The sequence below is a fragment of the Hipposideros armiger genome, unplaced genomic scaffold, assembly GCF_001890085.2.
Source record: "Hipposideros armiger isolate ML-2016 unplaced genomic scaffold, ASM189008v1 scaffold_237, whole genome shotgun sequence".
Classification (NCBI taxonomy): Eukaryota; Metazoa; Chordata; class Mammalia; order Chiroptera; family Hipposideridae; genus Hipposideros; species Hipposideros armiger.
The window spans coordinates 1,645,884-1,672,933 of record NW_017731587.1 but is presented as its reverse complement, the minus strand read 5'-3'; the positions used below and the strand labels follow the sequence as shown (position 1 = coordinate 1,672,933).

The window sequence follows — 27,050 nt, the reverse complement described above, 5'->3', positions numbered from 1 at the left end:
GCCAGACCAAGGGATATGCTAATATAGGCAATCAACAGGCCCCAGGGACTTAATATGCCTCATGCATCATCTTGTTTTTCTTGAACAAAAGAGAGAAGGGTATGACATTGTTAGGGTTACCCAAAGTGGGAGATTGTTGAAGAGAAGCATTCAAAGAGGAGAAAAGATTTTTCACTTTTGCATCCCATGGGAGAGGCTCATGAATGTTTGCCTTAATATATTCATGAGAACTTTTATTTTTAAATTAGGTATTTATTCTTACAATAACCAGTCAATCCTAAAAATTTTTTCATTGTCATTTAGTATAGGGCCTTGGTAAAATGGCATCATCTCTGTTCTAGAGGAGAACAGAAAACATCCATGTGCTGACAAATTGTGACCCAAATTATTTGTAGAGTTTCTTAAGAAAATAAAAAAACTTTAGATGGCTTGCTACCCTTTTCAGCTAATCTTGAAAGGAGATACAGTAGTCCCTCCTTATCCATGGGAGATATGTTCCAATACCTCCAGTGGATGCCTGAAACCCTGGATAGTACCAAACCCTATATGTACTCTGTTTTTTCCTACACATACATACACACCTATAATAAAGTTTAATTTATAAACTAGGCAAAGTAAGACATTAACAATAACTAATACTAAAATGGAACAACATATTGTATTATAAGTTATGTGAATAGGGTCTCTCCCTCTCTCTCTCTCTCTCAAAATATCTTATTGTACTGTACTCACCTTTCTTCTTCTTGTGATGATGTGAGATGATAAAACGCCAAGCTTATTCCTGAATCTGTGTAACCAGCTCCACTTGCAGTAACTGGCTTGGTGTCACTCATTTCAGGAGATGCCTTGCTGAAATCTTTATATGGGTGCAATGCTTACTGGTGGAAAATGTTGCCATCAATCAAAACATGTTTCGGTTCATGTCTCCCACCCAAAATTTAACGTCTTTTCCATCTTAACTAAGTACTTACGCACTATGGCCGCTATTTTTGCAGTGTGAGGTGCAACAGCAAAACTAGCACAGATTTCTTCTTCCTTCTTCAGAATTTAACAGATAGAAGAGTCCTTCTCACTAGATTTTAACACCCTCACGTGCAACTGTTTTTCTTTCCTTATTGAGAACTTTTACCTTATCATTTAAAGAAAGCAGTTTGTGGCTTCTCTGGGGCATATCCAAATTGCCAGCATCACAACTCTTGATCTTTGGGTCTATTATTAAGTAAAATAAAGTTTACTTGAACACAAGCCCTATGGTACCATGACAGTCACTCTGATAACCAAGATGTTACTAAGTGATGAATGAGCACGGAGCATACACAGCATGGAGACACTGGACAAAAGAATGCTTCATGTCCCCAGAAGGATGTGGCAGGACTCACGAGATTTCATCATGCTATTTCAGAACAGTGCACATTTTAAAACTTAACAATTGTTTATTTCTGTAATTTTGTATTTAACATTTTTTCGGACTGGGTTGATCACAGGTAACTAAAACCAAGGAAAGCAAAACTGCAGATAAGGAGAGACTGCTGTATTAAAGACTTCCTATGAACTACGTATACTATACAGTACAATAGTAAGAGAGTAAAGCAGTAAAGCATCTCCATATTGTTGGAGGATGGACTTTCAAGGAAAAAATGTCCTTTTTATAGATTGACTTATTTAGATTAAAATATGAGGAGGATTCTGTAAATCCCTGAGGTATAGCTATTTAGATATGCTACTAATTTTTCCACAAAATAGTCAATACTAACAATCTTTATCTGTATCTACTAAAGAAAACTGCATATAAATTGACTACTGTGAAATATTTACTTTTTCAGGGGATGGAGGACAGGACGTATTTGTGTTCGGAAGTACCAGGAATCTAAAGAACACAATTTTATTGCTCACCTTGAGATCTTCAACAAATAGGGGTAGCCTTTTCTGATAAGCCTCTTAACTGACCATGTAGAATTACTGCAAGTAATGAGGTATGTTACCTTTATTCTAATAAAAACTCAATATGGGATTTATTCCTGAGATTAGTTCAGGTTGAGTGGCTATTGGGACGACCTCAGTGGGAGATTTATAAGATTCATTTGAATCTTAGTAGGTCAATTCCAAATACCCTACTAATGTCAGTAGAATCTTTAGCCCAAAGAGTAGAAGGAATCTGATCTTGCATTGCTTCAGGAGAGGACAATACATTCAAGGGAACTGCTATAATTTGGGTTGCTCTGATGTGGTGTCTCCTGGTAAACATTTAATTTCATAATGCTGTTACAGAGCAATCCTCAATTAAGTTACCTGAGGCAGAGGCACACAACTGAAATAGGTAAAAGTTGCAAGACTAGTAAGATCAGAAGCTATCAATGTCTTTTGGAGACAACCCCCTCAGTTATTTTATTAATACTCCAGGGAACAGGTTGAGATAAAGTGGTGAGATTTAAGGTGGAAAATGCAGCACCTGAACCCGCTAGAAATTGGAAGGCCTGCCCTACAAATAGATATAATTTGACTTCACAGGCTCCTTTCTCAGTTTTAGCAGGTATCCTTTTTTCCAGTGACCAATGTCTTTACAGATATCACATTTCCTAAAAAGTTAAATATACACCTACCATATGACTGAGCCATTCCACTCCTAGATGTTTACCCAAGAAAATCAAAAGCATATGCCCGTACAAAGAAATACACACAAATGTTCATAGTAGCTCTATTTGTAGAATCTCCAAACTGCAAGCAACATACATGTCAATCAACAGGTGAACGGCTACACAAATTGTGATATATCCATATAATAGAATACTCTGCAATAAAAAGGAACAAACCATTGATAAATGCAACAACATGGATGACTCTCAAAATAATTATGCTGACTGAAAGAAGCCAGACAAACAAGTATATTATTCCACTTATATACAATTTTTTAAAGTGTAAACTATCTATAGTAACAGGAAGCAGATCAGTGGCTGCCTGGGACCAGCTGGGGGCAGGGAGCCACTGGGAGGATTGATTACAAAGGGCCATGAGGAAACTTTTGAAGGCAATGGTAATGGATTTATGATTGCGGTGACGGTTTCATCAGTGTATACATGTGCCAAAGCTCACCAAATTATACATTTTAAATATATTCAGTCTATTATACCTCAATTAATCTACTTGTAAAACCCAGAGTCCCTAGGCTCATGAGGTGTACATCTCTGGTGTAGGGATCTCTGTTGCCTCCATGGGTGACTCCCCAGTTATTCTCAGTGGGAATTGTCCAAACACAGAAAGAGAGCCCAATGTTAAAATACCAGCAAAATGTTGATGTCCTGCATTTTAGTATAAATATATTCCCTTATTAAACTCTTGGGGAAAAAATAAATTTGATATATTAAATTACTTCAGGTTAATGTTCAAAGGCCAAAAAATCAAAACTCAGAATCGTATTCTCTTGCTCTCATAAAGTAAAAGTACAATAAAATCAAAGTCCTTCCCATTTTATTTTGTTCACTCCCAGCCAGAAATGTTTTTAATGCCTAGGTGGATTCCTACAGCAGCTGCAGCCTGTGTGTCTTTCTTGGGAATGGATGCAACTCATTCAGCTCCTCAAAAGTTAAATTAATTCAACATCAAGTCTATGGTATGTCTCAAGTTTTAAAGGGTCCAAAGAAATTACTAGAACACCCAAGGTCATAACACTTGCTCACCACCACAAAATTTAAAAAACTAGTTATCTTGGACAAAATTAAGTTCCCCCAAACCAGTAGTTGTTATTGCCAAAGACAATATGTAGCAGAAATTCTATAGTAGAAACTTATGAATGTGTAGGAAGGAGGATAGCTCCGGATGGTTCCTCATCAAAATGCCAACCAGTTTATGCCAAATGTCTGGGGTCTGTGACCTGCACACTTAAAACAAATTGGAATAAATTTCTTAGCAAGAAGTTAAATGTATCACCATGCATTTAGCATGACACACTGTATCTTCTCTCTCAGAGTGGCACTTGAGACACTAATGCTATCTTGCAAAGTATAAATTTGCAGTGGTACAGTTCTAATCACCAGGTCTCATCTGAGGTTCTGATCTTCCCCATTTACTATATTCAGAATCTCTTTATAGTCAAAATTGGCTTTTACACTGCATTTTAGTAGCTGGCATGAGCATCAAACCTAGAATTTTCTAGATCTGTATTGCATACAAGTCTTCTGCCTTGAAGTTTAAAAGCAGCAAATACTGATGCAGTCATTAATGTTTAGCTTATCTACAATATCAATGTTTTTTTCTAACATTAAATCCTTTCCTCAAATGAAGTTGCTTTCCAGTGTCTCTGCAGACTCTGAAGAGGTCTGTAATGCTTATACATAAATTTAAATGTAGGTCAAGGTCTAGACTGCACCCTGAGGCTGCTTGCATGTGCCGATGCTTTTGCTTGTTTTTAGTATTTATGTAGCATGTTTTAGTGCAAAAACTTTTCAATTTTTATTTAATACTAACACGGTCCCCATGGAGATGTTAGCCAATGCCTTTGTTATGCCAGCACAACCAGGTAGCTCACGAAGCCGCATCTTGGCTGGCATCGGCTGTGGCCATCCAGGAGGCCAGCCTTTGGGTGAGCCCCACCGCCACATTTTGTGACTTTGCTGAAGTCTTTGGGTCTCCACCACTCCCAAACCCCCACCCTGCTTCTCTGCTGAGGCCTGCACTCTTCTGCTTCAGGTCCAATATTGCATCTTGCCTCTAGAAATAGCCAATGTTCTGTGGACAAAGCCATCCTAAACTTCATGTTACAATTCCATGTGCCTTAAGGCTTAAAGCCTCTTGCTAAAACTGCAGCAATTAAAAGCCTACTGCATGGTTAAAAAAATCAAATTAGTGGCCCAGATAAGCCTCTACAAACTGCCAAGACCAAAACTCCCCGTGTACACATTAAAATCTTAAGTCTGAAACCAAGAGCTCTGGCCACCCAAAGGCTCTCCCCTTGTATATTGTGTTCCCTACAATTTCATTACTGTTTTCTTTCTCAATGGACTGACTCATACAGCACAAACTGGGAGTTTTTGATGTTATATTTGTCAAAATACAAGGCCTCTGATCTGCTCTGCCTCCATCCCCACACCTTCCTACCCCTCAATACAGCCTGGTCTTTACAATGTTCAGTATAAGAATAGCAATCAAGAGTACCTGCACTGAGCAGGCAGGCCAAGTCCTCCTCCCAAACTTACCATTTAGATGTCACTACCTCCTTGGGCAGAATAAGTAAGAAGACTATTTGAGGCTGAGGGTGCCCCCTCCATATGGAAGAAAACATCAGGAATTGAAAGGAAGTGTTATCCCCAACAGTAATAATCTACATGTAATATATAACTATGTTTTAGACTTTTAAATAAACTTTTAAATACACCCCAAGCTTTCTTCCCTTTGCAATTTTCTCCATGCTACCTTCACCTCTAATTCACTTCTCATCCTTGAAGGCTTCTCTCACATGTCATCTCATCCATGAAACTTTTCCTGATGTCTTCAAATGAAACCTCTTTCTTCTGAGACCCTGGTCCAATGCTTTGCAAAGTGTGGTCTGAGGACCAACCACCACAGAATGCTTTAATAGTTATTAAACCATCTATTACTGGGCCGGCCGAGTGGCACAATGGTTAAGAACTGGCTTGTGACCCCAGAGGGCCCGGGTTCGGATCCCACATATGAGGGCCAGTGACACTGCCCTCCACAGCTAAGATGCTGAACAACAGCTCAACCTGGAGCTGGGCTGCCCTGAGTCGCAGAGGACAGCGTAGGCTGCAGCCCCTGATGCAGTGAATTGCCATGGGCTACCGTATGTAGCCAGCAGCCAGCGTGAGCGGCCAGCAGCTACAGTGAGCGGTCATCCAGAAGCCGGTGACTGATCTGCCTCGCCCGGGAAGAGAGTAATGATGGTGCCAACTTGGGCCAGTGAAGCAACGTCCTCCACAACTAGACTGAAGAACAGAAAGGACAGCAACTTGTCTGTCCCCCTTCCCCCAATTCCCCAGGACTGTTCCCATCCCCCCAATTCCCCAATAAAAATCTTTAAAAACAAACAAACAAAAACATCTATTACTGAGCCCACCAATGATCTCCCAATCCTGGGGGGGGGGGCTCCAATGTGTATTGTGTGTTCTCTAGGTGATTCTTTGGTGCACAAAGTCTGAACCTTTTGTTTTGCACCTGATCATCGATTATTTTTTGTTCCATGACATTATTTGCATTTACTGCCCTACAATATCCTTGGAGAAACTTTTTTTTTTTAAAGAATAAATCATTGAGATTTTCTGGTCAAGGTGGCACAGTAGGTAAATGTTATGCTTACCTTCTCTCACGACCACATCAAAATTGCAACTAAACTACAAAACCATACCATTGAGAATCGCCTAAAATCTTGCTGAACCAAAGCTCTACGACTTAGGACATGCAGAAGAAGCCACCTCGAGACTAGTTGGAGCGGCAGAGATGTGGAATGGGCTGGTCCCATAGCCATGTGTGATCATTAAAAATTGGGAGGGATATCTTGGCTGCAGAGGTTCCCACCCCTTCCCCAGGAGCGAGGGGTTCCAGCCCAGAGTTCCAGTGCTGAGTAGAGAAGTCTCCATAATTTCTGGCTGTGAAAACCAGCAGAGATTGTGGCTGAGTGAGATGGAAGGTGGCTGGAGTCCCAGGTGCTCCTGTTAAAGGGCCTGTGCAAGGACTTACTGCCAGAATCACTGGCTCTGAGCTCTAGCACTAGGCCAGCAGCTGGAGAGGCAACAGCGACATATGATGGGGAACTGAGTTGTCTGACTTCGGAACGGAAACTGGAGGAGCAACTTTCTTCTAGACAAAAGAGCTGGCAGAGCCTATTGGTTTTTGTTGAGCCCTCCCCCTTCCCTGTGTGCAGACACATGCAGCTGCCATGTCTGAGGCTCCATCGAGCTGGTTAACTTGCTTGTTTGCCATGCCCTGGTGATTTCAGACCCCTCCCCGCTCAACTCTCGGGCACACCCAAGCCACTTCAAGTGGCTTTTTCATACAAACCACCTGCTTTGGCTCATGCTGCAGACTTTCCTAGGGTCTCCCAAAGGTTCATGGAACCCAGACAATCAACAACTGGCTTGAGCGTGTCCTGTACCTCTGGCTGAGCAGCTCTAAGCTCAACACTAGCAGCAGCTGGCCTTGGTTGGCGGCTTGCCTCTGAGGCACTTCCAAGCATGGCACAGGTGGTGGCCATCTGTGGATTTCCTTGTAGCTCCGGCTGGGTGGTCCAGAGTGGAGCACTAGCTGCTACTGAACTTTATCTGCAGCAGGTCCCCTCCCAGGTGGCCCTGGGGCTGGCACCCCCAGTGGCCAGCTTTGAAACCAGCTGAAGCATCACCCAGCTGCCTCCAAGGACGATGCACCCAAGGGGCAGATTAGGCAGGCTCCAGAGTCCTGCTGAGACAGATCCTGCTCTGTAGGGTCAGCACCTGCACCACAACTCCTCCACTATTGTCAAGGTCAGCCCTCACAACCAATGAGCCTGAGAGTCAATACCTCCCACTGATATGCAAATAGCAACCACGGATCAACTATAAGAGGAGGGAACAGACAACCTACAGAAAGGACACACCTGGGGTACATGGCTCAAGTGACAAGAAAGGCTGTGCCACTGAGCCCCACAGCACACCTGCTACATAAGGCCATTCTACTAAGACCGGAAGACATAGCAGCCCCACCTAATACATAGAAACAAACACAGGGAGGCAGCCAAAATGGGAGACAAAGAAACATGTCCCAAATAAAAGAGCTGAACAAAGCTCCAGAAAAAGAACAAACAAAATGGAGACAAGTAATCTACCAGGTGCAGAATTCCAAACCCTGACTATAAGAATGCTCAATGAACTCAGGCAGAGCTTCAACAAAGAGATAAGAAAAATAAAAATGGAGATAGAAAACATAAAAAAGAACCAGTCAGAAATAAATAAAAAAATACAATAACTGAAATGAAGAATACACTGCAGGAAATCAACAGATTAGATGAAGCAGAGGATCAAATCAGCAATTTAGAAGATAAGGTAGCTAAAAACACCCAATCAGAAGAGCAAAAATAAGAAAAAAGAGTACAAAACACTGAGGAGAGTTTAAGGGGCCTCTGGGACAACCTCAAGCATAACAACACTCGCATTATAGTGGTGCCAGAAGAAGACAGCAAGGAATTGAAAACCCATCTGAAGAAATAATGACAGAAAACTTCCCTAACCTAGTGAAGAAAATAGACATAGAAGCCCAGGAAGCACAGAGTCTCAAACAAGATGAACCCAAAGAGGCCCACACCAAGACACATAATAATTAAAATGCCAAAGGTTAAAGACAAAGAAAGAATCTTAAAAGCAGCAAGAGAAAAGCAGTTTGTTACCTACAAGCGAGCTCTCATAAGACTGTCAACCCATTTCTCAAAAGAAACTTTGCAGGTCAGAAAGGATTGGCAGGAAATAATCGAAGTGATGAAAAGGATGGACCTACAACCAAGATGACTCCACCCAGCAAAGCTATCATTTAGAGTCAAAGAACAAATAAAGAGCTTCTCAGACAAGAAAACGCTAAAGGAGTTAGTTCATCACCACCAAACCAGCATTACAAGGAATCTTTGAGGAACTTCAGATAAAAATAAAATAAAAAATATGAATAAAGTGGCAATAACTACAAACATATCAACAATTACTTTCAATGTAAATGAATTAAATGCTCCAATCAAAAGATTGGGGGACTGAATGGATACATAAGCTGCCTACAAAAAATTCACTTCAGATTGAAAGACACACACGGACTGAAAGTAAAGGGCTGGAAAAAGATAGTTAATGAAATTGGAAACAAACAAAAAGCTGGAGTAGCAATACTTGTACCAGACAAAATAGACTTTAAAACAAAGGCTATAACAAGAGACAAAGAAGAATCTAGTGATTCCCACTTCTGGATATCTATCTAAACAAACCCAAAATGCTACTTTGAGAGGGCGTGCTTATCTATATGAAGTCAAACAATTAAGTTCACAAACTCATCCTAGAAAAAGTGCTACATACCTCATTGCTGAATATCACTATAGTCACCTTTGAAGTACTCCCCTTGGGAAGCAGTGCACTGACACCAGTGCCTAGTCCACCCTTCAAAGCAATTTTGGAACTTTTTCTGGAATGGCTATCAGAGCTGTCATCGTATTACTCTTGCTGTCCTGAATGTCATCAAAATGTCTTCAATATTTCCTTTATCTTCAGGTAAAGAAAAAAGTCACTGTGGGCCAGATCAGATAAGTGGGAGGGTGTTTCAATATAGTTATTTGTTTACTGGCTAAAAACTCCCTCACAGTGTCATGTGAACTGGTGCATTGTTGTGATGCAAGAGACATGAATTGTTGGTGAAAAGTTCAGGTCGTCTAACTTTTTCACGCAGCCTTTTCAGCGCTTCCAAATAGTAAGTTTGGTTAACTGTCCAGTTGGTACAAATTCATAATGAGTAATCCCTCTGATATCAAAAAAGTTTAGCAACATCATTGCAACAAGTTCACAAACTTAATTGTCAGACCTCGTATGTTCATTGCAGAATTATTTACAATAGCCAAGGTTTGAAGGCAATTTGGGTGTCCCTGAATGGATGAATGGATAAAGAGGTGGTACATACATACAATGGAATATTACTCAGTTGTAAAAAAGAACAAACCTTGTCATCTGCAACAATATGGATGGATCTAGAGGGTATTGTGCTGAGTGGAGTAAGTCAGACAGCAGAAAGCAAATGTCATATGACTTTACTTATAAGTGGAATCTAAAAAATAAAACAGAAACAAACTCATAGAGAACATTTTGATGGTTGCCAGATGGAAGGGGGGTTGGGGTCAGTGAAAAGGGGAAGGGATTAAGAAGTATACATTGGTTGATGCACAGTAGCCATGGAGATGCAGTGTAGGATGGGGACTATGGTCAATTATATGGTAGAAACTGTGTATGGTGTCAGATGGGTACTAGATTTGCTGGGGTGATACATGGGAGGGTTTGAAAAAGGTGAGGGGACTGGGAAATGCAAATTGGTACTTGCAGGATGGTCAGGGGGGTGTAAAGTGTAGGGAATATGATCAATGATATAGTGATAACTATGTATAGTGCCAGGTGGGTACTAGTCAGCAGGATCACTTCCTAAATGAATGAATGTCTAACCACTGTGCTGTACACCTGAGGATAATACAGAATAATATTGAATGTCTACTCTAAATGGAAGATTAAAAAAGGGGGGGAAGATAAAGGAGAATGGGGGGTTTACATTTCTAGATATAAAAGGGGTGAGTCTTGAGAATGTAACATACAGCATGGGAAATGTGGTTGGTAATGTTATGATAACATGGTACGCTGTCAGATGGTTGCTGGACTTATAGGATCACTTCTCTAGTATATGGAATATAATCAATAATGTGGTAATAACTCTGTATAGTATCAGGCGGGTACTATTGAATAACTATGATGTACACCTGAAACTAACATAATATTGTATGCTAACTATATTTTAATAAAAATCTTAAAAAAAAAAATAAGAGTAGCTCTTTACCCTGGGCCTTGCATATATAGAAACTGCTCAACAAAAAGTTGTTAAAATGACCTTAATTTTTACTCTTAAACTGATTAGATTGCTTTCCATGTTTTGTCCTTCTCTGATAAAGTGTCTAGAAGCAAAAGAAAAACACAGGCAAAATCATTATAAAGAAATGAATTGAAACATTTTACTCTGCTTCATGATGTACCATCTTCACCAATGTAGCAAAATGTAGGTTTTCTGAGTTGCTTACTTTAAATATAATATAATGTATTGCAAATTTCTAAGCATTGTTCATTGCAATAAAGAATTGCCTTTCTTTAGTAAGTTGCTTCCTCAGCATCTCCTATTACACTTTCATATGTGGAGTGCAAGGTCCCCCTAAAACCTTAATGCAATTTCAGGCTGTATCTCTTAACATTTTAAAACTTTATTATGCAATGTTATACAAATATCACTGTACAGTCCTTTTGTTTGTAATGATGGTAGTCCAGCCTTTCTCATTTTGCAGATTGCAAGGAGGCAGGAGGAGCGGTATTCCAGTACCTTCTCTTGGCTCACAAGAGTACCAACAAAGACAACACCAGTAATACTCAGGTGACAATGTTCTTACACAGTAACAGGATCTGGAAAGCTTAATCCTTGCTGTGACACTGTGGGTTCCCATCAGCAACCACAAGGTCTTACAATAACAAGCCACGTACTTCCACTTTTGGAATGTTTATAATTAACAGGTCTTCTGAGTTTGCTACTTTATAAAGACCACATAGTTATATGGTAGTTTCAGCACCCAGGTATCCTCCTCTTAGGTTTCAGAAAAGCCCACCCTTCTGTAACATGAGCTTAATTTAAAATAAATAAATTAAAAAGTCCAAGGAGAGTCTTTGCCTCCATCATCAAGATGAATTTTTTTTTTTCCCCTTAAACAATTTATTGATTTTTTTCAATGCCATGTCCCAAGTCACAAGACACGTCCAGGCTGCCCGGGCTTTGACCTGGCCTGGGGACCTTGGGCTGAGGCCTAAGATGAATTTTAAAACCATAATAGTTGATTACTAAACTGAAAAGTTACATTGAAACAGTTCATTGAAAGGTTGAATTTTATATGGTACAAAAGTATTAAATGTTTGAACCTGTCATCCAAGTATTGGGTTGTTGGAAGAGTCAGGACGTATTTTGTTGCAAAAATGCATCATGACTTTTCCGACAACCCAACAGAAGGTTCTTTCAGTTCTTCAGGCCACCCTTCCTTTCAGAGGCAAATAAACAAGAAACAGATAATAGTATGGAGAACATATATAGAAAATTTTCTTTTATGGGAACAAAAATATTGGACATTTTATATTTAGTATAGCTTAGCAATCCAGTTTATGTTGATAAATGTAGTTAATTGTTAGGAAGTACATTACACATACAAAAGATCTCAATAGACAGCAGATATTTTAACCCTTGATTAAGGACAAAATGTCTGATTCAATTTTTTTCTTGTATTTTTTTAAGAAGATACTCCATTTGTAAATTGAAGTTTGGTTGGCCTTTCTTAGTCTTTTTGCTCAATATTTTAAACACTTCCATTTTCTTCTTTTTGTAGAGTCTTTGAGCTTCTTCTCTCTCTTGTTTTCTCCTCTCGAATTCCTGAAATTAACATATGTAACTTTGACTAGTAACAAACAGTAGATACAGTTAAGAAATGGTGTTGAAATAGATATCACCATGCAAACACTTTACTGTATTTCCCCAAAAATAAGACTGTATCTTATTTTAATTTTTGCTCTAACAATCTACTACATTTATTCATGTACAAAAATCTACATTTATTCAAACAGTCATGTCTGGCTGATGATCTTAACTGGGGCTTATGTTTGGTGTAGGGCTTATATTACGAGCATCCTGAAAAATCATGCTAGGGCTTATTTTCCAGTTCGGTCTTATTTTTGGGGAAACACGGTAGGTATATTTTTTATATTTTCAAAATGTTAAGTGTTACCCATTACTAAAGTAATCTACTGTCACTGTCTTTGCACTAAAATACATACTAAGACAAAGTTATTAAACAATTTTAACTATTTGTATGAAAATAAAATTAGAGCAAAGAAAAGAGAAGGCGTATTCATGAAATGATTTCATCATTTAATTACAATAGATCCACTGAAGAATCAGAAGGGACGTTAAAGTTTATCTAATACATATAACACTAAAATCTTCACTTCCATAATATCTGGTATTCTTTTTAAGATGCCACCTGACAGATTTAATTCAAGAAGAATTTTAACTACATATCATATATGTGCAAAACATTGTGCTAGGCATGATGATTTTTAACCATTTAAGAATTATCATGCTCATCTGATTTGCTAAGAGAAAGACAAGTTCATAATTCAGGTATATAGTGTATAGACCTGAAAAGCACTACTTGAAATGCACTACAATATTTTTACCAAATCAAATATAAAAGTCAAACAAAAGAAGTTCTTAAGTAATGTGTGTACTGTTTTTCAATTCCCCCACTAACACATATAGCCCCCAAATGACACAGTCTGAAATTTGTATGGTGACTTATAATTAACCAAGTACTTTCACATACAACATAGTGCATTCCATTCTTTCAAACTTTTATGCTATGATTTTATCTCTATCTTACAGATGAGGAGCTGATGCTCAGTGATATCAACTGATTTCCCCAGGACCCCAAATCATTGCTATAGCCAAGTCTCATATCCAGATATTGTGAATTCAAAGTCTGCGCAATTCTCCATTATGCTGCGCCCTATCACTGAAACTTATGTTCTCATATGGTAGAATGCTTCATTTATTTTAACAAGCACATAAAGATATGGAACTTATTTGTAAATTTAGGCATATGGAGTCTAATTTATCCCTATGGAGTTTCACTAAACAAAGTAAAAAAAAAATTTCAATAGTCTTACCATCAATTATGGGTCTTTATTTAATTAATGTTCTTAATTTTGATTTCTCATGGGTAATGATGCTGGCTATTAACATTTAAAATCTGAGAAACTGCCAATTTTCATAATTACAAAGTCGTAGCATTTATGCATATAGAGGAAATTTTAGAAGGATATTAAATGCTTGACAGTATAATGGTCCTTACTATACTTCACCTGGTTTACTATTTCCAATGGTGGCAGATATTAGAGAGTTGGTTAGAAAAAAGCAGAACGTAACAAGCTATGAACCAAAGGTCCATTATTTCCATGGAGAAATATTTAAGAATAATCATAAAAATTTTAGACGTGAAACTTCCAGGAATCTCCAAATTTCTTTTTTTTAATTTCAGCTTTATTGAGGTAAAGCTGACAAACAAAATTGTAGGATATTTAAAGCGTACATCGTAGTGATTTTAAGTTTCATATTTTCATATCCTGTTTAAGAAACGTTCAAATTCTAAAGCTAAAACATAAAAAAATTATGTCAGTGCCATCTTTGGGACATGTTTGATTGATGCACTATCCTTTGTAAAGTGACAGATTTAAAAGTTTCAATACAAAAACTAAGTTAATCACAGAGTAAACAAAATGATAATTTTGTTGAAGCTGTGGATAACTTTGTTTTACTCATTTGAAAAATCTATTTTAACTTGGGGTTTCTGAATGATACTAATAGAGTGGTAACTTTTGCTAAGTTAATCAGGTAGGCTTTTTAATTGGCAAGACCAACTCTTTACAGTAAAGAAATATTTTATTCATGCCCCCGGTTGTTACTTGCTTCAATGTAAAATTATTAAAGTCATCTATGTTTTTCTTAAGTCAGTGGTTCTCAATTTTTATTACATAAGAATCTCTGATGTACTTGTTAAAAGTGTAAGTTCCTGGACCAGACTCTTGGTAAACATTATCCCAGAAGCTCGTAATATTAACCTATGAGCAGTATCTTCAAAATCCTATTCTTTCTTACTACTGTCACCTTCTCAAAGTAACACAATCAAGGAATTTAAGTATGTTGAAATTCTCCAACTCTGCTCATACCACTCATTTATTCAATAAATATTTTCAGAGGGCATACTATGTTCTCCACACTGAGTAGCACAGCTTACATATACATTTAGAATACATAGGAAAAACCAATCTAAATATTTTAAAAGATCTTACTTGTTTCTTAGCAGCACGCTTAGCTTGCACCTGTTCATATTCTTCTTGTGCTTTTTGATTTGATGTTTTCTTTTTATTTTTCTTCGGAAGAGTAATGGAGCTTTATAAGATAAATGAAAATAAGTAAGTCACAAGGATTAAAAACTATAACCAAAATTATGACAGTTATGTAAAATATAGTACTTGCATAGTAAAATCTCATTAATGTAAATTAATAGAGGGGGAAAGAGAGAAGGGAGAAGAGGACATTAATTTACTAATAAAATATACAAATAACATTAAAAATACTGTTATAGCTTTTAAGATATAGATTAAAAAGTGGTGAATGGAGACTGTTGGAGAAATATTTCAACTAGGGAAAAAAACAGAATGATTTGAAAGATCCTATAATGTTAAAACAAATTTTTAAAAACAAAAACAGTATACGAATGGCAGTATATGAATGGCAGAAATGATAGACTGAAAAAGGCATTCGGCTGAAGGATGTTATGGAAGTTGTGGGTGTACATGAACTTTAATCCCAAAGTTCTCTATGGCATTTCTTCTACTTAGACATAAATGCCCCCACCTCCACTTAGAACTGCTCTATCTTAAAGCACTTCTCACCTCTATGGAGGTGTCCCAGCCCACCGTGGCTAATTCAACCACTGAGATCCATTTCCTCAGGATGTCTGAGTCATTGATAATCTTCCTTTTTCCTGTCTCTCAACTTTTCACTACACCAACTCAGAACCACAATATAATGTATTTAGTAGCTGCCTTCTTAAAGTAAACAAATGCATAAATTACCCATCACCAAACTCTATATCCTCTTCTAAGTACCAATCTCTCATTCACCATCTTTTCATGGTCAAGTATCTAGAGATAGTCACTTCACATTCACTCCATAATTCTGTAATCTGACTTCTGCTCTCACCACTCCAATCAAACTACCCATGTCAAGACAGTCATGACCTTGTAGCCAAATATGATGACCAAGTCAATGGGCGCTTTTCAGTCTCATTTAATTGACCATTCACTACTTTTGAGAATTCCATTCCCTTAGTTTTGGTGACATTCTTCTCTCCTGATTGTTTCTAACTGCTCTTGCTCCGTGTGCCCTGCTAGAGCCTCTTTTTCTTTCTTACTCCAGGTGTTTTGCAAAGTGTCTCTCTCTTTGGTCTCCATATTCTTCTTAGGCAGTCATATCCATAACCGTGGCTTTGGATGCTACATGTAAAAGGCTAAAAACTTAATCAGGCTTATCTATCGAATACCTTCTCTCCAAGGTCACTAATGACAGCCTAGCCCACAACTCCAAAGACCTGTTCTCAGTCCTGAATTGCTTGGACTTTATAATATTTGAGAGTTGACCAATCCCTACTTTGCCCAATTGTCCTCTGCTGACATATTGTCATTGTATTCCCCTCTTTCTCTAATTAAGGCAGTTCTGTTTAACTTTTTCAATTACATTTCCCTGCTTTCACCTCAAGAATAAAAAGTCTTTAAAAATATGATTTTTACCTAAGAAGGTAAGAATCTTGTGTCATGACTAAACCCTCTTTACTTCATTCATCACTGGAAATGATTCATACCTACATTTCTAGTGCTAATCTTCTACCTGAACTTTATACCCATTATTCTGTAATAAAATGGACAAACCTACTGAAAAAATTGAATTTTTTGTGTCTCTGTCTTTATCCCCAACTACACTTTTTCCTGGGGTCCTACTGCCTACTATGTTTAGCCCAAATAGTTCACAATTTTAAAGGATGGAATTTTAGTGAAGTAAAACATTATGATCCCACATAACACTTGGCTTCTCTGAAAGTCTAGATTTTAGTGTGGTTTTTTAACTTGGGATATGTGCAGAGAAAGCTTTATTAGTTAGCATTTATAAAATCAGTGTAATGGAGCATTGACATTTGTTTTTTAATTGATACTAAGTCCATGTCCTCTGGAAAAAAGAATCTAGATTAGTAGTAGCAGCAGCAGCAGCAGCAGCACTTAACACTCATGTAGCACTTCTCATGTACCATATACTTAAAGTACCTTATAATATTACAATAAATGAACTCATTTAGTCTTCACAATGTCACCATAGGTCAGGGACACCAGAGAGTCTGTGACTAATCCATTCTTGAGATGTATAAAACGACAACTCTGAATTACATACTTATTATTATCATCTCCATTTTAGAGAACAGGACATTGGGCACCAGTATGTTAAGTCCAGCTCCAGAGTCCATCCATGCTGTTAACCACTATGCCATACCTCTCAAAAATTAGTTTTTAAAAAAACATGTATTAATAACAGGCATTAATTATGGTCCAAGTAAGTTAAATATGCTTGAGAGGCTGAAATCTAAAACCCAGAGCTTTTAGTTCCCATTCCACTACCTCTTCAATTAAGCTCAATTAGCCTAATTAAGTCATTTAAGACAAAACAAAGCTTCCATGAAAATATTTTCACTAAATTCACTGTGACTTCTAAAATGACTTAAATAAGAAAAATTCCAATTTCTACATAAATTGTCTTATAATCTCTTTCATAAAACTACCTACATTCAAAACAAAGGATTTCAAAAGAAGACAATACATACTTTACCCTTTCTTCTTTCCACTGTTGCTCTGGCTGAGACTGGTCAATGCTACAATGTTCTTCAGACAAAGCCTGGTCAGAATTACATTCTTCTTCTGGCAAATCCTGATTAGCCTGTTCTTCTGACACAGGCTGGTTGACTTTTCTAAGTTGCTTCCTGAGTCTTTCTTCCTCAGCTAAATAGAGGTGTTTCAGATGATCAGGGTATCGATCTCTGAATTGGGATTCCTGTGAGCTTTGAGCCTTCTTTTCCCTCCACAGCAATTTCCTGTAATTTTGCTGAATTTTCAATTTTCTTCGAAATGCAAATCCTTGTCCTACATTGAAGAATATCAATCACTAATTACTTTCTCAGAAAATAAGTTGCATGAAAAATGTAGCTGTTAACTTTAAACGAAAACTTCATCATCACATTCAGATACTAGAATTACTTTGTTTTGCTTTAAAAGGTTATTTCACACAAACAAGTTTAAACTAATGGAATGAAGAGTACGATGGTTCCCTGCAAAAAGGCCAGACAAGCATTAGTCCTGCAGACTCTTCAAGTAGCATCTCAAGTTAGGAAAACTGACTAGGGTGTTACACAACTCCAGTTTATTGTACTCACAAATCAAAACATATTCCTTAATTCATCTAAAACACTTAATCTACTATACGACTAATTTTTTAAAGTAATTCAACACAAACGAGAGAAGATGGTGTATGACTTTCTGAAAAGCTAGCAATTACCAGAAGACTGACTTGATTTAAGATTTATACATTCCAAATAAGATTTGAGGGAACTTACAGACAGCAAGACAAGATGACAAACACAAACTAAGGCGAAGGAAAGATCAGAAAGAAGACTGGAGGGCCCTGGAGTATTTGTAATCAGCAAGGGTATGTATGGGGCAGTCGATTTCTGGCCCTATACTCTCTATCCTTTTCCTTAATACATGCGCAAATGCATATACAGAAATACACACAGAAGTGGACCTGTAAATGTTCTCTGCTTACGGTTTCATCGAGAAATGCAGAGGATGAGTTCTGATCAAGAATGGGGATAAGTGGGGAAGGTGTTTAAAGATACAGAGTTAGCAACACTTCCCATCCAGAGCTCTGAGACACCCACGGCTTCAGCGGGCTTCGGAATGACTTCCTCTGCCCGAAGCAGGGCCGACCTGGTTCCGAAGTCCAGCTTCCCTGCTTTGGTGGGTCGCGTGTTCTAAGACTTCACAGCCCTGCGGACTTGTAAAAGGATACCTTCTTACCCTCGCGAACGCTCCCCACGAAGGCCTGTGGAAGGTTAGGTCGCCACGTCCTGTGTTTCGCATTCTTATTCTTCAATCCGACCGGAGAACTTCCTTCACCAGGCGTTCCGTAAGTGCCTACCGCCGACCTCGCTGCTGGCCTTACCGGCGCCATGACACACCAATCTCGTCACTAGAAAAACCACATCGGACGCTGTCAAAATACGTCATCAGGCCAAAGCAACCGATCTGCCAGGGTGTAGATCAGAGCTCTACTTATCAGGCCTGTGCAACTTTTTAGCAGAAACCTAGCTTCACGGCCACGTTTGCGCCACCTACAGCGCGGGAGGGTGAGCGTCATGGCGGCTTCTTGCCCGCTCCCAGTGACCCAGGACCTGTCCACTTTACGTGCCAAGTTGCAGGGGCTGCTGCGGTTCCTGCGGGAAGCCCTGTGCATTTCAAATGCACATACGGTGGACTTTTACACGGAGTCCGTGTGGGAACAACTAATCGACTTGCCTCCAGAGACGGTACTGGCGGTGCTAAGGAAATCGACGGAGGCGGCGGAGGCCCGGCCCCCCGAGGCGCGCCCCCTGGTGGAAGCCGAGAGAACATCAGGTGAATGGCGGTGGGCGGGGCGGACAGGGAGGCTGAGAAGGTCCCGCCCCCGAAGCGTGCTCTTCGCGGACCCCGCGTGGAAGGAGGGGCGGGGTCGGAGGAGCGCGGCGCGGGCGCTCTTTCCAGATCTCTCTTTCGTCTCATGGTGCTTGGGTATTTTCACAGTTTAACCAGAACTAGAAACAAGGCAGGGCGTTCCTTCATTTAGTAATTCCGCAACAGTGTTTTGACTGGGAGGAAATAAGGGGAACAGTGCTCTCACCTGCTTGTAGATTGCATGTGGAAACACAGCAGAAGGTATATCAACACTTAACGAAATATACATCAAGATAATTCCAGGTGATGATAATGGCCAAGAAGAAAATAAAAAGAGGCACATGTGATAGCGATGGTGTGAGGAGGCTGCTTTAAGCAAGGCGGTCAGCAGCATGAGATGGTGCCAGCCTGCCGTGCGCCACGGGAAGGGGATTCAGGCCCCGGGTGCCACGGTCCCCTGCGGCAGGACCGAGCGGGGCTGGCTGAGGTTCAGGGGCTGCGTGGCCAGGGCCAGGTGCGGAGCAGCGGCAGGTGAAGTCAGGGAGGCAGGCGGATCGCACAGGGCTGTCTAGCCTTGGAAGAAGATTGGATTTTAAATGTGATGGTGAACTTTGGAGCCATGTAGTCATTACATTTGAAAAGACAGCTTTGATACTGTTTGAAGGACAGACTAGCGGGGCAGAAGCTGAGAGGTCAGTTAAAAGACCATTTCATTAGTACAAGAAAGGAGTAGGACTAGGATAGTAGCAGTGAGGATCTGGAATATTTACTAGTTCATTTGAAAATTGTTTTTCAAGTATCCACTATGTGTCATGAATTTTTGTTGGCTCGGGGGTTTCGTGCCCTCAAGAAAGTCAGATTCAACCATTCTCCTTTTGGAAAGTGGAATGATGAGAGGCCACCAGCAGGCTGCTGGGTTTTCTCCTACTTTGCTTCCAGGTGTCCCCAGCCTTGCCCTCGCTAGTGAGCCTTCCTTCTTCATTGAGCATTCTCTGAATGCAAAGCACCATTCGAGGGGCCTCCTATGATAGGACTTGGTAAATACTCGTTTCTTAAAGTCTCTGTTTGTTGTTGAAAAGTTAGGCACCTTTTCAGTTTGTTCCCCTTATACCCAGTACTTACGATAATATGCAACTTAAATTCCGAAAGGGCAGAAACTATGTCCTTCCTGTAAACAGATGTAGTCCCAGCACCTAGTAGAATACCTGTAGTGCATTAAATGCTCGATGGGTATTTGTGGAATGAATGAATGACTCATGGTAGCTTCCCAAAAAAGAAAAGAAACTACCTTTAAATATAAAGCCCAAGACTTTCATAGGGGTTAAGCTTTGTCTTCATGCAATGGAAGAATTAGATTGTCTTACATATCTTAGTGATAGGATTAATTGATATTTATTATTTATTATGTGCTAAGTGTTTTCTTGCCAATTTTCTCTAATAATCATTCCATCAGCCTTGCAAGTTGGCTTCTGTTTTTCTCAAATTGTGAAATTGCAACTTGAATTACATTTGCCAGGGGCACAGCGTTGAATGGCGTCTCAAACCTGGGTCATGTGACCACAGAGTCTGAGGTCTTCACCATCGTGATAAAAGCCTCCTCTGAACTATTTAGGAATGAATTCGAAAGGCGTCTTTATCACAATCAATATTTTTATGACACTGATACATTTCTTACTGTTACTTTTTTTGTTTTGTTGTGGTTTGGTTTGGTTTTATTGTTTCTCCTTCAAGAATGTTAGTATTTTTCACTGCTGTTTCCCTAGTGCCTAGAACAATGGTTGGTCTGCATATGTGGGCAATAAATATTTGACTAAAGTGAATGAATGTGTGATACCACTTTTATGGGCTAGAAAGAAACTACTAATGTCTTTTGGGGAAACCTTATAACCAGTTTTGTATTTATCCAACAATAGAATCTAAGCTCAACTGTTCACCTTCGAAATGCCTTTGGCACTGCAAATCTTTTTATACACAATATTCAATTTTACAAATGATCAGCTGCCTATTGTGCTAAAAAAGAATGAATTTTTACAATTTATGCTTGTAAGGAATATTCTTTTTTCTTATGTAAAGATTATTTAAAGGTGGCTATTTTCACCATCACTGTATATAGTCTATGGCTTGTATCAGAGAAGAGCGTTAGAATCCTTTAACCAGATTTGTATTTTAATAAAGAATTGTTAGCTACTATCTACAGTATAATTTAGTAAATTTTTAGGCTTTTGAGTCAGGTAGGGTTCAAATTCCAGTTCTTCCATTACCAGCCGTGTGACCGTGGGAAGTTCATTCATTCAGCAGTTACGGAGTGTCTGCTATGTACCAGCGCTGCTTTAGTTGCAAGGGAAACAGCAGTAAAGAAAACAAAAATCCCTACCTTCCTCTCGCTTGCATTCTAGAGGGAGAGTTAGTGACAACAACAAAGTGCCACAGAGGAAAACTTCAGTAGAAAAGGAAGGAGTAGATAGGGGAAGTGCAGGATGGAAGTGTATTTGCAATTTTAAACAGGTTGTTCCAGCAAGACCTCAGGGAGATGACTCTGGAAAAAAAGCCAAAATAAGGAGAAAAATGGACCCTGAAGCTATCTGGAGGGCGAGCATTCCAGGTACTGAGAACGGGGAGCTCGGAGGCCCTGAGATGGGAGCTCGCACAGTGTGTTTCAGGAGCAGCGCGGGGACTGGAACAGATTTCCGTCAGGGACTCACAAGGAGTACTGTGTTCTGCTGGTTCTGCATGAGGAGTTACACATCAGCACAGTTCCCAGGACTGCACTGCGTTAATGTACAGTGTACGGAGTACACTAACAGATGTTTGGCACCATCATTTGGTGTTTTATGAAACCAAGTTGTTTCTGAAAATCTTCAGTGTAGCCATTTTAATAGATTGCTCTTGCCAGATGATCTGGCCTGCTTAGAGTTCTGAAAATGTCTTCTCTTCTGTTCTACTAAAATGACCTAGAGAAAAAAATCTTAAATATCCAAAATAAAAAGGAAAGATGTTGCAAATAACTACATTTCAAGGGCATAAATTATGGGTGTTATGGATTGAATTCTCTCTCCAAAATTCATGTTGAAGCGCTAATTCCCGATGTGACTGTATCTGGAGATGAGGCCTTTAAGGAGATGATTAATGTTCAATGAGGTCATAAAGGTCAAGCCCTAACCCAGTAGGAAGAGGAAGAAAATAGGAGTTCACACACTGAGAAAAACTATGTGAGGATATAGCGAGAAGGCAGCCATCTGTAAGCCAAGGAGAGAGGCTTCCCCAGAAATCAACTCACCTTGATCTTGGACTTCCAGCTGCCAGAAGTGTGAGAAAATATATTTGCTGCTTAAGCCAGCCAGTCTGTAGTATTCTGTTATGGCAGCTGCGCAGACTAATACACAGGCTTTGCAGAAAGACTACCTGGATTCAAGCCTTGGCTCCATCACTTACTAGCTTTATTAACTCAGGCTTCTTCTCTGTGCCTCAGTTCCTCACGTATAAAACGGGGGTAATTATAGTTCCTACTTGATGAGAATGCCATGAAAGTTAAATGAGTTAACACACAGAAAGGGTTAAGAATAATGCCTAACAAATAGCAGCACTTAATCCATTCATTCATTTGACTGATGTTCATTGAACACCTTTACCTACCAGGCCCTGTTCTCAGCCCTAGAGTTAGCGGCATTTAACAGAACAAAGTGCATGTCCATGTGGAGGGTACATACGGACACGCTAAACTCTGTACTATCAGGTGGCAGTAAAGACAGTGAAGAAAAGCAAGGCAGGAAGGGAAAGGAAAAATGATAGTGTGGCGGAGGGAAATGCTATTTCAGATAGGGGAATCAGGAAGTCTAACAAGACAGAATCTGAACAGAGACTTGAAGGAAGGGAGCGAGCCAGTCATGCAGCCGTCTGAGCAAAGAGCGTTTCAGGCCGAGCGAAGAGCAGGCCCCCACGCTCCAGTGTGCTGGGTGTGTTGGAAGCCCGGCAGAGCTGTCCAGGTGAGGCTGGAAGAGGTGACCTTTGAGAGGCGGCTTGGGGTAACTTCAGGTAGGACTGGCAGGCCGTGCTCAGGGCTCGGCTTTCACTCTGGGTGAAATGGAAAGCTCTTTAGGACTTTGTGGTGGTGTGATACGTGAGTTATGTTTCAAAGGGATACTGGCTCCTGGGTGGAGAAGAGGCCATTGGAAGGGAAAGGAGGAAGCAGGAAGACTAGGTAGGAGCCTATTAAAATAGTGCAGGAGACTTCAGGTAATGTCTCCAGCAGATAACAATGATAAACAGTGGCCAATTACTAAAAACAACTACTGGAAGATTCTGGAAGATGACCAAAGATAGGCAGAAACATGAGAAGTTTGCTATTGAAAGACGGCTACTGATTGGTAAGAACTGGGAGTTTAATGGCTTTCTTGCTGGGGTTGGTCCAAGCCCCTCTAGATCTGACAGTGGAAAAGTACACCCTTCCCAGCTCAAGGTGGTAATGACTGTTCAGAGATCAGAGATGGTGGCAATTTAAGGAGTACGTTCTGGAAGCAGGAGAGCCACAAAAGGGCTGCAATCTAAGAACTAAGTACGAACTCTGTCTGCCTAACTCGCCGGATAACCTCTAAACTGCACATGCTGGGGGGACCCAGAGAGTCCAGGGAAAATGCTACAAAGCTAAGGAGCCCATTAGCCTTTGAAAGTCAGAGCTCCTGGAGAGATGTATAAATGCACTGCACCTTCGACAGGGTGTGTTCCCCAAAGTGTACACAGCTTGGGTGCAAAAATCAGAAGTCTTAATGAATTCATGTGTCAAAGGGCAGAATTCAGCGCTGATAGAGCAACTGGAAATTTAGGCTGGGGAACCTCAGGCCCACAATCTGAGGATAGAACCTACCCAAATCTTTCCCTGCCTGCTAACCTACATAGGTTCAGGGCTGGTAAATCAGCAACCCAGCGCAGATGTGAGCTGCTGCATGTTGAAGGGGAGATAGATTCCACAGCTTGTGTTCAGGCAAGTTATTGGGTTGTCGGAAAAGTCATGATGCATTTTTGCAATGAAAAACATGGAAAAATACATCATGACTTTTCCGACAACCCAATAGCTTCTTAGAATAACAACAAAATCCTTAGAAAAAATAGACACTCTGCAATGAATTATCTGCAATTCTGCTTTTTAACCAAAAATCACTAGGTTACAAGGAAACAGGAAAGTGTGACTGATACTCAGGAATATGATTGCAAGTGAGCTCTGATGCCGATTTAAGTAGCTATGTTCAAAGAATTAAAAGAAAGTGTGACGGGGGGGGGATGGGTTAATAAGAGCTAATCCTGATTGAGCTCAGATGTGGCTATTATAAATATATTCAAACAACTAAAAGAACATGTACTCTAAGAATTAAGGGAAAATACAGTATTAATGAATATTTAATTATGCAGCTTACCTTATAATTCTTTTAACTGGAAAAATACACACTTGTTGGCACCTAATTAATAATTAAGGCACCTAATAAGTGCCTTAAAACTATGTGATCTCACACAGTTTCTGTGGGTCAGGAATTCAGGAGCAGACTGGGTGGATTTGGGGGGCTCCTAAAGTCACAGTCAAGTCGTTGGGGGGGGGCCACAGTTGCTGAAGGCTTGACTGAGGCTGGAGGATCGTCTCTACGATGTCTCTCTCACAGAGGTGGCTTGTGGGTGCTGCCTCTTGGCATGAGGCCTCAGTTTCCCACTGTGAACTTCTCCATGGGGCTGCTTGCATGGAAGCTTTTGTGTTTGCACAATGTTCTTGTTTTTGTCTGTGCCCAGACATAATTATGAAGTTGTCATGGTCACAGACCTTGTGTGATATTGGTACTGTGGCCTAAGTGTTACTGCCAGGCCAGTTGTGAGCTGACAACTACCAGTCACAACCAATTGTTGTTGTTGTTGTTTTCCATTTATTTCCAATTATCTTGCAGAGTTGTAGTAAAGATTAAAGATGATGTAACATAATACCTAACATAGAATTGGGACTATAGCAAGGGTTAAATAAATTGTGGCTAATAATGATGGTTGTGGTGACAGTGATTGTGGTGGTGGTTTAATTAGGTCTTTCCTTGGAAGAAATAAATTGTGAAGAGCTGATAATACACGTGCCCCTGGAACAACCTGTTCTATGTATTCCCTGCCGTATTAACAAATTTCATACTGTTGCCACTGTCCATTGGCTTGTTTTTATCTGCAACTGGATTATATGCTCTCTAAAAACAAAGGCACATGTTTTCCTTTTTCACTGTTGTATTCTCAGCACCTTGAACATTTTCTGATATATGGATGAGTGAAGTAAATGATTCTTAAAGAATGAGTGAAGTGAAGCATAGATCTATCTATAGGGTTATTGAAGGTACCCCTTGAAATGTGGTACTGAACCAGACAGCTGTTATTCCTGGTGTGGTCTCTATGTTATGTTTATTATCTTTGTTTATGTATGATTTCATCTTACTAATAGGTTTTGTAATTTAACTTAAGGAGATAAAATCAGTAACTATTTTTTCCCTGTATGAAAATGTAATACTTCATTCTGTGTATTGCAGGTTACAAAAAGATACCCTGAGATTTTGAAGATAAAATCCATCTTTATCATTTCAGGTTAAAATTTCTAGAAGTCAGTACATATATAAGTGAGATTAACCATCTGCAGAGAAAAGCCAGTAGAGATAGCTTCTAAATGCTTAGGGGATAGAACACACATATTTCCTACATCTCATCTCAGAGATTAAGTGTTGTTACACGTACCCCTTCGAGGTAACCAGGCTGTGTCCTGAGAAAGTAATGACTGCATATATAAATCTGTAACACTCTCAAGTGAATCATCTCTTGCTCTTCAGAAATTAATTGGTCTTCAGAAAGTCCAGGAAATTCTTCCAAAAAGCAAGGGGGAAATACTATCCTGAGTTAAGATAGTTAAAATATTTTATGAAGCAGATAGATCTAGAGAGAGAGGCAAGGCAACCAACTACCCAGCTTCATTAAAATTTTCTTTTAAGGCTACCTGGATTTATTCTAATTATAATTCTGAAATTAGGAGACGTTGTCCTAGGAAATGAGCGATCTGAGTTATCATTATAAATATATTGCTCAGTGTAAATTAACAAATTCGTATTTTAAAGTCAACTTTTGTAACTTTGTTTAGAATCAATTGTGGAAAACCTCTTCAGCTCTGGGGAACTCCAGTTTCTGTGCCTGCAAAGCCACCGTGGGTGACCGCCTGCCTGAGCCTCCGGGGCCTCTCTTGAGCCTCCTCTTTCAGCTTCTTGAGGTCATGCTGCTTCTCCTGTGTCTTGTTATTGTTACTCAAGTGATCCCTGCCAGGATTGGGTGCTGAATAAATGTTTCAAATTGGTTCCTTTTGGTGAGCATCTGTATAATTAATTTACTATCATTTTAACTGAACAACACAGGTGTATGCCTGTGATAGATTATTATTTTATTGCGCTTTTACTTAAATTAATTGTATTGCATTTTAACAGATTCAATATCTTCTTGGCCGTCCTAAGTATTTTTTGGTGGTGGTGACTATGGTACATTGAAATTGTGCTCACATTTAATTTGAAACACATGGAGCCAGAAAGCATGTTGGAAATAGAAAACGAGAACGACAGAGAAAGAATTAGTGTCATCTGTTTTGCTCTGTTGTATTTAAATTTTATTCATTCAGTTTCCTTATGTATTTTATCCTGAACTCTGTTTCCGGGGTTTTTTCAGGCGACTTGAAGTGTGGAAATAATATCAAACCACAATAAGAGAGTGTCAAGTGTCAGCTCTTTTCCTGGGTTGTTACAGTAATTATAAGTCAGGATGAGCAAAAAATGCAAACAGATCTGTGGGAACCCAGGATTATTTGTCAAGGTGTTTTCAGATTTTTTTTAGATGAGACAACTTGGAATTTGAATTAATGTTGTAGTTTTTAATGGTATACCCCCCATTTCTGTTCTCCAACCCCAC

At 39.6% G+C, this 27,050-nt stretch overlaps 2 protein-coding genes across 3 annotated transcripts in view; one reads left to right on the top strand and one right to left on the bottom strand.

The window, feature by feature from the left end:
• Positions 1-10,692: 10,692 nt before the first annotated feature.
• Positions 10,693-18,988, bottom strand: CCDC59 (coiled-coil domain containing 59). The gene is made up of 5 exons (XM_019655157.1): positions 18,966-18,988; positions 18,468-18,639; positions 17,219-17,534; positions 14,637-14,736; positions 10,693-12,162 (listed from the first exon to the last, which is right to left on the bottom strand). Exons 2-5 carry the CDS (start codon positions 18,619-18,621, stop codon positions 12,001-12,003), a joined length of 732 nt encoding a protein of 243 aa, XP_019510702.1. The 5' UTR covers positions 18,622-18,639; positions 18,966-18,988; the 3' UTR covers positions 10,693-12,000.
• METTL25 (methyltransferase like 25) overlaps positions 18,660-27,050 on the top strand; it is a 96,153-nt gene continuing 87,762 nt past the window's right edge. Inside the window, exon 1 of one of the 2 annotated variants that reach the window (XM_019655156.1) lies at positions 18,660-19,064. In XM_019655156.1, the coding sequence (XP_019510701.1) occupies positions 18,806-19,064 (259 nt within the window). In that variant the 5' untranslated portion in view covers positions 18,660-18,805. The remainder of the gene's footprint in view (positions 19,065-27,050) is intronic. The other variant, XM_019655155.1, reaches the window with a different exon arrangement.

Excerpts from the sequence above, each read along its gene's own strand:
- CCDC59 (XM_019655157.1), bottom strand. The coding sequence starts at position 18,621 with ATGGCGCCGGTAAGGCCAGCAGCGAGGTCGGCGGTAGGCACTTACGGA. Across the intron at positions 17,535-18,467 it reads CGTGGGGAGCGTTCGCGAGG|GACAAGGATTTGCATTTCGA; the intron begins GTAAGAAGGTAT and ends TCTTCAATGTAG. Across the intron at positions 12,163-14,636 it reads AGCGTGCTGCTAAGAAACAA|GAATTCGAGAGGAGAAAACA; the intron begins GTAAGATCTTTT and ends TGTTAATTTCAG.